The sequence below is a fragment of the Calypte anna genome, chromosome 5A, assembly GCF_003957555.1.
Source record: "Calypte anna isolate BGI_N300 chromosome 5A, bCalAnn1_v1.p, whole genome shotgun sequence".
In the NCBI taxonomy this organism is placed as follows: Eukaryota; Metazoa; Chordata; class Aves; order Apodiformes; family Trochilidae; genus Calypte; species Calypte anna.
Window position 1 is genome coordinate 29,145,223 of NC_044251.1, and position 13,910 is coordinate 29,159,132.

Consider the following 13,910-nt stretch of genomic DNA (forward strand, 5'->3'; position numbering starts at 1 on the left):
TGAGTCACAGGCTCAGCTCAGTCCTGAGCAAGCCAGCAGAGAGGTCAGTTGAATCTGGAGCAGTAGCACCGAGCCAGACTGACCAATCCTGAGGGCAACAGACTCAGAACACTCTTCGTGAGTTTCTGCTGGAACACCTGTTTGGACCTTGCAGTCCCTGGCCTAAGAGAGGTTTGTCTTGCTACATTGTTGCCCTTCAGTAAATTCTGCTTTCATCTAATCACTCTGTTTCAGAACAAAATAGCTCTGAAATCTCAGTTTATCTGGGAGTCAAAAGTAGCTTTATGCAGTCTTTTATAATCTATAATAATATCAAATGGCTTAAACCACTATTTGCTAGAAATACAAACTGCCTGAAAAAAACCCATTACTTAATATCATATTTGGAATGGTATTAACAAAAATCACTAACAGGAATGAAAAATTATGGAAGTGTGGGAAACAGAGAAAGGTAGACTGTAGTGAAATGAGGCAACCAGGTGCCACTATTGCCAGGGAGTGAGCACGAGCCCTTTTATTGGCCCCCTGGTCCTGCTCATGCGCAGTTGGGGCCCACCCTAATTAGGCACAGGTGGGCTTGACACAAGCTCATGCCCACTGCCTGGTAATTAGTGGCACCTGGTTGCCTCATTTCACTACAGTAGACAGTCATCTTGAACTAAAAATGCAGTTCAAGAACAATCATGTAATGTTGCTCAGGGTTCGTATGTCATACTGGTGGCTTCCCATAAATTCTCAGTTGGAATGTCATAAATTGTGGACCCTTTGTTTCCTTTGCTCTTGGGACCAACCTGGAGACATCCTTGGAGGTACCCAGTGTCCTTGGTACACATGCCTCGGTATCAGAAAGAGAAACAGGTCTTGTGGGTTACGATTCCAGCTTGTGCCATCCTGTATCATCTCCCTGGGGCTTTTCTGGACAAAATGAAGCCTGGTATTCTGGCCACCCAGGTACAAGTTTTGCAGATACAAGCTTGAACTATAGCAGGCATAAAATTCAGAAAACCACAAACACTTAGGAGTACTTCTTATAAAAATGTTTTCTTAAATGAGACTCAAAAATCCACAGAATCAGAGACTACAAATCAGAGGAGTTTATAACTTTATAACATTTGATTTTACAAAAGAAAACAATTGGTACAAGTGAAATAAACCCTATTCTATTTTATCACACTCTCTTAGCATGATAAATAACTAACTCCAGGCTGTTCCCTATTCATCCTCTGTGGTCCACATTTCCCCTCACCACAGCATTTGCTCAAATATCCCTGGTCACTTTTATGAGTCATGCTCAGAAGAGCCAAGAGGAAAGTTGTCCACTTGCTTGCAGAGAAATTCCCCTCTCACTTTCTCCCATTCTGCTCACACAGAACTTCCTTAAAGAAAAAATTAAGAGCTTTTAAATAAAAATACTGAAATTGGAAGGCAATCCACATGAGGTCTTGCTTAAAAAGGGGAGGAAGAGCTGCACAGGGTGAGAGAAAGCTTCCTGCTCAAATGAAGGGCTAATCTTTGACAGAATACCCAGTGACTTTCTTTTTCCAGGCTGTAAGAATGTTACAAAACACAGTAAAAAATTACTTAAACTTATTATATGTGTCCCATTATTCAGGGTTCTGGCAGTGCCACCAGTATTTAATATTACTTAGTACTCAGCCTTCTAAGAACCCTTTTCAGATGCTTGTAACCAAATGTATGTGAAGTGGGCATCATTGAAGCATCCAGAAAGGAATTAGATATTTTGCTTCCTTCACCGCATTTGGAAGCCAAAGAAGCTTTAAAATCTCCATAGGATATGGACATCAGAAATACATGCTCAGTACATAAATGTGGCAATGGGCCTTGATTTTACAGTTAAAGAACAGTTTGTAGGTGAACAACTGAGGTAGGTTAAAGTTATACCAGCCAAGTTAATTCATTTCCTACGTTCTGACTTCTATGCAATTTTAGGTTTTTATTTTTTTCCTCTTCTCATTCAGCATACAATTTTTAAAAAATTGTTTAGGTATAACTGTATAGCCAGGCAGGTAAAAAGCTTTAACTGTTAACTCTGTTATTTTGGGAGACTTTTCAATATTAGTTATATTCATAGCTAGAGAAAACCAACTCAAGGAACAAATTAAGATATTTATTTATGTATTGTTACAAATTTTTAATATTTCATTAAACATATTTAACAGGACAACCTATTTGCACTCAGGCCTTTCAGCATTTTAATAAGCTAAAATATACATTTTTGGTGCCATATAAATTATGGTCAAAAATAATTCTCAAGGACATACTGAGGGGACAAGAACTTTAAGCAAAATAATTCAAGTTGAAATAGTCAATTCCCTTCAACAGTGGTTTCCAGGAGATTTTTCAGGAGATTATATTCTTTATACTAGCAAAATGTATACAAACAATACCACAAAACTACTATAAATGCAAAAATGTAAAAAATATACACAAACATATACACAATTTGCTGTGTTTCTGTCTGAGCTACCTTACTATTAGGAAATCAGTATAAATGCAATGACTTGTACTTTTCTACTTAATTTACAGTATCTAATTTAATTGTAAACAAGATTCAGCATGTAGAGCAACTTAAAACAGTTGTCAGAAGCTTAAAATCATGAAGCCTGGAGACTGAGAAAACTATGCACACTATGGATCCAAACTGGCATCAACTGACATAAATATCCATACCTTTTCTGCCAATGCTTATTTGCTGTGAGATTTAGGATATTAAGAAGACTGAGAAGTATTTAACTACTCGAAACGAATTCTTGGATTTCTCTGTTCTATAAAACACATTTCAACATTTAAAGTAACATCAGTATCACATTTGCAGGTGTATGGATCCTGTTCAGTAAGAGTGTCTTGTTCATAACCAATTAACAGCTTTCTGGTTGATTAAGAAACCTTTCTTGACAACTCAATTCCACAGCTGTAAATGAAAGAAAGCAATTGATGTTCATAATCACTTAACGAGAAAATAAAAGCTGACCTAATTCTCATCATTGGGCAAGTATACATACAGTGCACTGCATTGCTAAAAAGCTGTGATATTCAGGAATTATCAACAGATACTGGAAAGAAAATGGAAGCTGCCTTTCCATGAATATGATTATTTGTTACTCTCAAGTCACTGCTAAGATTCTTATGAAGTATGGGATTTGGTTTGTTTTGATGATTTTCAGGTACTTGTCAGGCACTCATCAATGTATTTATTTGAAGTGCCAGGAGGCTTTAAGAAACCCCAAGATGACAGTTTTGTCAGTCAGGACAGAATCATAAAAAGTAACATTAGTAGCAATAGTAGTGTTAGTTCAACATAAGCAAATTTTAACATTAAAGGCAGACTGTGCCAGTGTACACCCACTATTATGGACTGGGACACCACTACATATGAAAACTGTTAGTACCTGTAGCAACTGATTTTGGTGGAAAACTCAAGTAAAATTTTTATGTACATCTTGTGCTAACAAAGAACACACTAATCCATCCATCGGCTCCCATTGCCAGGAAATCTGTACAGAGTCAAATCTCATTTTGTGTATTTTTTTAAGTGCTTGAAAACTCTTGCAATATTGAGCAGAGCATTTGATGAATCCCTTCTCATACACAATATATACTTTTCGATTTAACAAATCAAACACAAGGTGCTCCATACAAGAAATATTTTTGAAAACGATGTAAATACTAGTTTGGAAAGTTTTATGGGCTTTGTTGGGTTTTTTTCCAAACTTTTCAAACACTGAAAAATTTTCAGTTATAAATGAAAAAAAATGTAGACTATACACTCAAAAATTAAGAAACTGCTTGTAAAAATATAACACTGGAAAAAAATTAATGTCACTGAAGTCTCAATAAAGTGCAAGCAGTAAATGGAAGTTTATACATAGTGAAAAGTGAAGTTTAATAAGTTTCTACAGTCTGTATTGTTGACAATGAGAGACACTATAAAAATGTTCTACCTTCACAGCATGCCCTCATATAAAAATAAATTCTAATTGTATTGCAGTACAATCTGATAATAACAGAATTGAAAATTAAACAAAAACTGAAATACTACTGCTCCTTTTCAGCAATGTCAAAAGGGAAGAAAATACGTAGATTTAGACTATTACAGTATACCCCAATTAACTTGACAAACTGGACCAGCCAAAATTACATAGTATGGTAATTGCAAACTATTACTACTTACTTGCATTGACTTATCTCCACTTCTTGAGAAGGCACTCAGGAGGTGCCAAACTGCAAACACGGAACTTGTTCCTGTGCAAAATGCTCAAGTTTTGAGCTCTCACTTAAAGCAGAGCTCTCTGATTACTGGACAAAAGTATGAACTACACGAAGTATTTTTACATCAGAAAATTTTTCGTGTCATTACATCTGCAGGTATTTGTGCTCGCAAAAGCATCTCCTTGTGCTCAGAGCAAGTTGTTTAACTGAAATAACCAGGTCTTCAAAGATTACCACAACATTCCAGTGAATGAAAACAAAACTTTGTAGTATCACCAGCTCCCCAATGCAAGAATTTGTAACTTGAATCCTGTTTTATGAAAAATAATAAAGCAGACTGCAGAAGTCTTCCCAGTAGAAGGGACATTTTCAAATTATTAACCCTTTAGACAAGATTCTTTGGTGTTCAGGAGTACCTAGTATAATATCAGGATGAACAAGCAGTAACTATCTTCCTTCATGCGCTCCTACTTGTTCTGTAAGCTGTAGGTAAGCAGCTATTAACCAGAAAGAGAGGGAAACCACTTCCTCATTACCTTTAAGGACTGAACTCTGATGAAAAGCATCTGATGTCCCTCATTCAGTGGAAATTTCCACATAGCGTATTTGCAGGCTTTCCACTTTTGACAAGCACACAACTATGACAAACTTATGTTCTGGCTAGTTCTCTGAAGTATTAAGCTGCTGGAAATCAAAATTAGTATCTCTCTGTTCAAAACAGTTCTTGCTCTTTATCCTTCTGTTTTGCCAATACAAAGAAAAGGTTATTCCTGCACAACTGTTTTAACTGCTCAGAAATGGTGCAATGTCAGAAGTATTCTAATAAAGCCCTGTGGAGGTCCTGGTCACTTCATCAGTATCAACTTTGATTTTTGAATATTTTTTTTTTTATCCTCTCACCCATCCCCAGTTCAAATTAACTGACCCCAAATACTCATTGTCAAACAGCTTATGATGTACACTTTAAATTAAAAATATCATGTGAAAGCAGCAACTGTGCAACAATACAAGCTTTAAACATAAGCAGATTATTAAAATAAAGTCTTTAGACTAGAATTTTAACTATAAGATTATGAAATAATTTGTTTTTACTTTAGTTAGGGTTTCTCATTCTTACAAACAACTTTTCACCACAGTAATATTTAACTGCTGTTTTTCTGAAGAACAGTTACTTTAGCATTGTACTTAGTATAACAGAAGACGAAAGTGTTTTTACATATAATGAGTAAAGAAATTTAAGACACTTCTGTAGGATCATTATCAAATGATGCTCTTTTCAATAATTTGTGTAAGCTTCTAAACCACATAAAGGATAATGCACATTACATTTTATTCACACTATAAAAAAAGCACAATATACAGGCCATAACCTTTAAAGTGCAACACAACAGAACATATCTGCAACATTCAGGTTCTTCAATGACCCACAAATGTAGGTATTTAATATTTAGGAACAAATCCTGTTTATAGGTTTATCAACACTGAATCTGAATTCTGAATGGTTATCAAGCTTGCCCTGGCTGTAAGTGCCACATCAAAAGCAACGCTTATGACCACTAAATGATATTATCTTATCTTCTTCCATATTACATAGCTTTCAGGTCTCATGTCCAAAATTAAAGTTTTTATCCTTTAGTCAGTGGAGAGCATCTGCAGAACCCTCTCCCGAAGGCAGTTGACTATGCTCAGAAAGCATCTTTAAAGTGTACTTAGTTTCACCATACAGGCTACTGCTTCAGATGATAAATCTACCAAGAAAAATATGGTAAACAGGACAGAGCAAGCATGTCTCGAGGTGGCAGCGCATGCTTCGTTAGGTTTGGCACTATCAACCAAATGCATTGGTAACACACAGTATTAGCAAGTACCAATTAGCATTTCATTTCATAAGTAATTTTGGTTGGGTGTATTTTGTTATCAATAGTTGAAAACCTCATTTGTTCCTGAGATGAGCATGACAAAACAGGGTGAGCTCCATCTAAAGCTGTATTTCCAGCCTTGTTACCTGCCTGCTGGGACAGATTTGTAATCTCAATCCTCCCCAAGGCGCCACTTCTGAGACTCTTCTTGACGCACATCTGGCCTGATCTGGTTTCTCATCCCACCTAAAACATTTGAGGTTGCCTCTGTTGCAACAATGAAAGGCTTCACCACAGTTGGTGGAATTTGGCGGAGGACTCCTCCTACTGCTCCAGTTACTCCTCTGTTTTCATGCTCACGAGCAGCAGTCTCATAGATGGTTTGGGCTGTGTCAGTAATCCCCTTCAAGAAATTAACATAAATTAGTTATGCCGAAAAAGAAAAAGCAACCTCTCCAAATTTTAGTGGAAACTGAAAATGCATTTGGCTTTGTTATTTGCATTATAACTATAGTACAACTATAATGATACAAACATGATTCAGTTTGTCTAATGAGGCTTAAAATAACACTACTTTCAACTTATAGGTGTGGGGTACTGTAAGATATTCAGAATTCACTGAAAAGTCCGCAGTTGAGACCTAACTTCCTAGATACGGTAACAGGTGCAACTAACTGAAAGTACAGTACAAGAATTACAGTAAAAACAGGTCAGCATTCTAATTTTTAACACATTTACACAGTAAAGACAGCTTTCACTTGCTTTAATGCCAGCATTATGCTTACATTCTAAAAACCACAGAATTAAGACTAACTAGTTGGGGGGGGGAGGGGGGGGAAGGAAGTGGGAAGGGAAGGATGGATGACATGGGACAGCAAATCAGGTTTCCATGTCTTAGAATACTTGTAAAACCTCACATCTATGGAACACTGAATACTGATGAAGAAAATCTTGTTTGGTCAGCTTAAAATAATATCTGCTATTTTATTTGCTGTCTTAAGAAATAACTCTTAATTTTGGTTAAGGACAATTACTCACCTCTTTTACTACACTGTATGCTTTGGCTACGCCTTCTCGTAGGTCCACTGGCTGATGAGCTAAACGATGACGGGGGAATCGTTTGATCTTTTTTGCTTCAATGAAAGTAGGCCCTGGTGATACCATGTCATAAGCTGTTTCTGCAGCTGCCTGAAGATCAGGAGCAAATGCAATAATATTAAAGAAGTCTTACATCACCTGATCACAAATTAAATTATCAACAGGGTGAGATCATTGAAACAAAAGAATTCTAATTACACAAATAACATTCATTTACATCTTTACAAGAACTTCTAGAAGGGGTGCATCTCTAACTACATATTAAGTGTCATAATGCAAGAACAAATATTGTAGGTTTTGGTGCAGATTTACCCTTCAACTGCCATACCTTCAAAAGCATCCTCTAATCTGTACAAAATTCTCAAGACAGACAGTGAAAACAGACTGTGTGCACATATATACAATTAGTATGGGTTTTGAGACTTTTTTTAAAAAAAATTTTCTGGCTGGTTGGTCTTAATTGGTTTTCTGTCTGTTTTTGTCTTTTAGTTTTTTGTGGGTTTTTTTGTTGTTTTTTTTAATAAGCACAGATAAGCTGACATTTAAAAAGAAGTTATGTTAATCTATTAGTGGAATATATACATGTGCAAAGAACTCACCTTTCTCAGTGTTACTGCAGCTGAATATTGTAGTATTATACTGTACGTTGTAATACATTGAAGATATTAAGAAGCATGTAACACCTTGGTTGTTCAGGAATATTTTAACACAAGTTTCTAACAGTTGTGTTTGATGCTATAGTTCTCACCTCACAAACTGCTAGCAAGTTTTGATCAGTCTCTTTTTACTTTTTTTTATGACATGCTCTCAACCTTTACTTTTTAAGATATTACCTTAATAGCTTACTAGCAACACTTTTCATTTTATGTCTAAGTCCAGAAGTAATACACTGTCATACCTGTATAGTCTGAACCATTCGGTTTGTTAGCTCCAGTGCTGCCATTGCAGTTGAAGTACCAAAAGAGGCTGCTCCTCTCTGAAAGCCCCTTACAATACGGCCATCCTTTCGGTACTGCTCTATTGGCAACCACACCAAGTCTTTCAGACCTTGGACTGAAGATGAAGACAGAACATCATTGTTAGAAAGTTATCTTAGATAAGCAGAAAGCCTAGAGAAGAAATGAGAAAAAGGTTAAATATTGCTTGTGGAGGGGTTTCTTGTTGGACTTTCTTTTGTGTTTTTTTTTTTAAACAACTGCCATATGTGTCTGCAAAGAAATAAGAATGAACTTACCTAACTGAACGAGCGAATGCATAGGTCCTACTCCTCCCAAAATTCCTGGTAGCTGGTTTTTCTTGATATCATTAAGCCATTCACTGATGGCATAGGAAAACAATTTATCCACACCTAATAAACTAAAGCAAATAAAATTATTGGTTTTTTAAACATACAATTACTAATAAGACAAATTAATTATCCAGTGAAGAAAAAGATGTCATTTAAGCAAAAGGAAAAGCTGTTTTCAAGCCCAAGCATTTATTTGTATGGCCTTTAGAAAACCAAATTCAAGACTGCATCATCACATCCGGTTCAATGGAAAGTAAACACAAAGTTCTGCACCAAGCCTCGCTCATATATTAGATACTGACCTGAAAATAAATGTTCTTTTTGAATACTATGTATTTGACAAAAACTAGATTCAAGTAATATTGCAGAGGCAGAAAGCTTATTAGATTAAGAAGTGCATCCTATCAGAGAATGTTTTTTGCTTGCTGCATTCAGTTATTTACCATACACTTGTGTATTTGCAGTACCAGTGTTAACCTACAATTCAAAATACTTACCCATGTCTGTAACAAAGTCTCTTCAGCTTTAATTCTGAGCAGTTTAACTGAGCAAGCCCAATAAGAATCCCAGCTAGTGTCCCCTGTAAGTGAAATACTTTGTTATCATGTGAATTTACTTATCCTGTACAATCTGTAGGTGACAAGTAATTTCATTATCTCAGCTCTTATTGCAGGTATTTCTATCAAAACTGATTCTCTTCCAGTCTCCCAAATGCTGCTTGCTACAGTGTTAAGAGTTATGTAACAAACACTTGCAGAAGATGGAACCTGGCTTAATAGGCAACTCTAAGAAAAACATCTGGATAAAGCAGGGATTGTTAAAAAATATTAAGATATAAGAAACGATGTAAACACATATCTGGTGGTGTTTCAGGAATTCTAAAGCTGCTATTTCATTTTTTGATTTCTTTGGCAGCAGTGCAAATTCAAGAAGCTGCTGCTTTTTCTTGTATTTTCTTCCTTATTTGTCATGCCTGAGTACAAATCTGGTTGTGCAAATAGAATTTTTGAGGTCTGCTTTGTAAACTCAGTAGAGTAAGTTGTTTTTAAAATAGCTTTTTAGAAAGATTTCCAGCCAGCCACTGGGTTGATAAATGCGACTCTCAGGTCTCATTCTGAGCTAATCATACTGGAAGGATATACCTCTTGGTTTCCAAATTAAGAGTGAAACAAAGTTAAACTTTACTGAAACTAAGAAAAAAAATCATCTGCATTTTTCAAGATCACATCAGTAATGAGCAGGGAGCAAAAAACATATCCTATCTCATGGGGGAAAAAATAAACCCAAACAAACAACATTAATTTTTTGTTCTACAAAATCAGGATTATACACAAACCTGATCCATTGAAACATGCTTGCCATGGTAATCGAGCCGTATTGGAACTTCTGATGTAAACCGAAATTCTCTGGGATATACAAAGGAAACTTTACAGTGAGAAACACGAAAAGGAAATAATTATCTTTCAAAAAAAATAAGTCCATGGTTTCCCACCCTCCTAGAATAGGATGCCATAACCTTTCAATAAACCATAAATTCTCTAGTTAGCATGTTAGGACTTGGGATTAAGTATATAAAATACAATGGCAAATTCAGCTTTTCTTGGTTTAACATCTAGTGACAGCATTTATAATCAATTTAGCAGTCCTTTCACAATGCTACAAATCCTGCAGATTAACCCCTTCCACAATTTTTACAGCATGAACTCCACAAAACAAGAAAAAAAAAAAAAAAGATAATGATGGTGCTGTGCAGCTCTTCTGCTGGAGCTTATTAAAAAATTCTGTTGGTGATATATGCGGAGAAATAGAATTACAGTCATTTGGCTCTGCACTGCTTACCAAAGCAGGCTTTTGTTGTTAGAGGTACTTAAAATCTGAATACACAAAAAAAGCCTCTGCACAACAAGCTGCAATTCTTATAATTACTTCCCAGTCAGGATTACATTACAGTTTCTCTCATAGTATTTTAATGTTATACATATTCCATGATATCCTTTTTCCTTTATATACTTTCATCCTTGGTTAGATTAGATATATTTTACGTTGTTAGACATAAGAGTACAAAAACTATTCTTTATACTTATTTGTAAAACAGCTCATTATCAGTTCTATATATGGCAGAGCTTTAATTGTTTCATTTTCTTGTGCACAGTAGCGTGCAAAAGTTAATTTAAAAAAAAATCAGTTACCTTGCAGTGATAGAAACAAATATATTTGATTTCCACAAGTAGTCAGTAAACACACACACAAAAAATACCCTTTGTCATACGGTCTACCTAGTTTATCATCACACTTCACCCAGCAGAACAGCTGTGTGCTACAGGAAATTTTATAATGAAAGTTTACCTGAAAAATACTGGCTGATCACTGTACGATGTCACTTCTTGTGAGAAATTACGATCATCTCCATTAACTGCATCCATAGAATCCACACTACCATTTTCACTTGTTTGCTTTTGTGATGAGAAAGAAATAACTGGACTTGGCTCCTTAAGGCCACTGACATGCCTGGGCAAACTACACGTAACTTCAGCACCAGGAGACTTTTTAACTAAGACAAAAAGTTACGCAGAGTAAACTGACTCGTATTTTTCACATGTATAAAAGACTGTGTTTAAAGAATTACTGTAAGCTTAGCAAGATCTAATGCTTATTAATAGAAATTACTAGCAGGACAATATTAAGATTCTCTTAGCAAGATAATATCTTAGTCAGATCAACAGAAATACTACAAGCTTATATTGAGGTTCATGCATCAGCATAATTATCTGCATTACTGCAGAGTACTTCATTACCCACACATTTCAGAATGATGTCTCTAAGGAAACAGGTAAAGTACAGCTGCTAACAGACTCACAGATACAGTTAATAGTGGAAAAAAAGCTTTTAGAAATACACTAGGGTTTGCATCAGACAGTGTAGTCGATGAAGAATTCTGTAACTGTACACATCCATTGTACTGCTTATTTAAAACATGAAGAGAATATTTAAAATATGAAGGGAACTCTGTTCCCTTCTCTAGGGATTACACCACTTCAAGCTATCACACAGACATACTCTATTATGAAATACACTTTAAATAATGTATTTGTTTTATGTAATAATAACTCGTAACATTATATACATTTTTTTCAGACTTTTTTTGTTATTGAATACACTCCAATTCTGGTAAAATTTTGTATAAAATGGGGAACCTAGGTGTCCAAGACCTCTGTTTATATCTATTTAATATAAAACTAAAATACCTGAAGTTTCTGCTTTCTAGCAAATGAGCTACTGGTGTTCAGGTTTGGTCACCAATGCAAATTCTTTTACACACACAGAATTTAAATGGGAATTTAGACAAAAGAAAACACTAGAGGAGAAAGAAGCAGCCCTTTCACATCGGATGTGTATACCTTCAGGATCTGGAGTAACTAAGAGTTCTACTTCTGTGGAGAGGCTAGTGAAAAAGTCCTTCAGGAAAAACAAGGCATCCTAATGTGAAAGATAAAATACAAATAGATTAAAACCAAAACAAAACACCACCTTGATTATCTAATAAATATTATATACTATTCCAGGTCTTTATTTCTATATGGGTATAAATGTTTCTTTTTAATCCTTTTAACAACTGCAGAAGCCACACAGAAATCTAGGACAGAAATCAGAAACATCCTCTTGGTTATTGCCTCCTGCTACATGTAACACGATTTCATAATCTATTTAGCTCTGTTTTAAAACTCCAGGGTTTTCATCATCTCTACCCTCAGCTTGAGGACCATTCCAGAAACCAAGCATTTTAATGGTTATGAACTTTTCTGATTTCCAAGGTATTCAAGCATAGTTTATATTCATCTTTAACACTGACAATGTCAGACAAAATATTCCAAAGTAGGTCTCACCAATTCTTTATTACAAGTCATTAATATTTCTACTGTTTTTGTCTCGTTAATGTCTTAAAGCTATTACATTCCATTTTCTTCTTTTGACAGATGCATCATACTGATGCCTTGTTCATCCAATTCTTCCAAGAAAGCTGTGGTTGATTTTGCAGAAGTTATGAAGCTGAATTTTTGTTTATCGTATAAAAGACTTAGAAAAATAACCAAGAGGGAACTTATTTTCTTGATGGCAGTGTTTTCATGCCTTTTTTTTTTTATATGAAATTATTACAAATGATACAGAGTTCACTTTTCCTAACAGTAAACTAAAAACCTGGTCTCTAATCTGTGTTGAGAAAAACAGAAGGTATGGAACTCCTAATTGTGCTCTTCAAATACAAAGGTGCACATCTCTCTGCACATGATAAATCAAGCAAATGGTCAAGAATCGAGAAATCAAGAAATGGCTCAACTAAGACTAACTCTACTTTAAATTTGAATGCACAAACATGTAGCTTCCTTACTATTGCAGCAAAACCAACTCTGTTTCTTGAGTATATTAAAAATACTTTGCAAGAAGTTTTGCTAAAGAAAGTAAACCAATTTCCTCCACTTTTGTTCTTCATGCCACTGAAGCTGACAGCAAGACCAGACTCAAAGAAGCAGTCCCCAAGCACTGCATGTCCTTAACTAAAACACTGTGAACAGCTTCTGGGTTAATGATTAACTTTTTAAAATTAAAAACACCAAAGCCACCTCATGAACAAGAAAAGCAATGTCACTCAAGAATAAGTATATGCCTCTTCTTAAGCCACTATTTCAAAATGTTTCAGATAATAAGAAGTCTCAGGAGGTAAACTGGCGTTACTGAGTAAACAGTTCTGTAGATATTCTTAATTTTTACATTACAAATAAGACTAGTCTCTGGAATAGCTGGAGCAGAAGTTCTAGTATAGACATAAACAGAGCAGTAGAGATCCAAAGATATGTGTGACTGAGCATAAATAAAATTGCAAATCAAACCAAGAAACCAACCACGTAAGATGTGTATGCTGGTTAAAAGTATCTGGTAAAAAAACTCCAGTAGCATTAAATACATTAAAAAAAACTATTTTACTTTCTTGTATTGGCACAACAAACCTGGTCAATATTGAGGCGAAGAGGCATTAGTGAAACACGTAAACAACATTCCTGTGGGGATCTGCCAGACTCTGGACGGACATGCAAAGCCTTAACTGTTAACTGAAAAAAAAAAAAAGTAAATAAAAGTAGTAACATTCACAATTGTTAAATCTCAGAATACTATATAGGAAAAACTTTTACTATCAAACCTCTATACTAAACTGGTTCCATTTATCGATTATAAAGCTAGTATTTAACAAATAACTTATTATGGATACTACTATAAATTAAAATTAAAACAAGAAAACCCTCAAAACCAGATTATTAAATCTTTTAGACAAACAGTAAGATTACAGTATTCAATAAAAGTTCAACTCTGCATGAATACTAAAAAGCCTAGTCATACAAGCAGATGCTTGCTCAAAATCAAAATGTGAAAGCTACCAAAGT

The 13,910-nt window shown here is 35.2% G+C and overlaps 1 protein-coding gene across 5 annotated transcripts in view; it reads right to left on the reverse strand.

Annotated features, from left to right (window-relative positions):
- Nucleotides 1-1,081: 1,081 nt before the first annotated feature.
- ATG2B (autophagy related 2B) overlaps nt 1,082-13,910 on the reverse strand; it is a 43,692-nt gene continuing 30,863 nt past the window's right edge. For 4 of the 5 annotated variants that reach the window (XM_030452711.1, XM_030452710.1, XM_030452708.1 and 1 more), the window contains 9 exons: nt 13,479-13,580; nt 11,874-11,952; nt 10,822-11,026; nt 9,812-9,881; nt 8,973-9,055; nt 8,422-8,543; nt 8,086-8,240; nt 7,128-7,277; nt 5,110-6,492 (listed from right to left, as the gene is read on the reverse strand). In XM_030452711.1, coding sequence (XP_030308571.1) covers nt 6,262-6,492; nt 7,128-7,277; nt 8,086-8,240; nt 8,422-8,543; nt 8,973-9,055; nt 9,812-9,881; nt 10,822-11,026; nt 11,874-11,952; nt 13,479-13,580 — 1,197 coding nt within the window. In that variant the 3' untranslated portion in view covers nt 5,110-6,261. Of the gene's footprint in view, nt 1,377-5,109; nt 6,493-7,127; nt 7,278-8,085; nt 8,241-8,421; nt 8,544-8,972; nt 9,056-9,811; nt 9,882-10,821; nt 11,027-11,873; nt 11,953-13,478; nt 13,581-13,910 lie in introns of those variants that run through there. The other variant, XM_030452709.1, reaches the window with a different exon arrangement.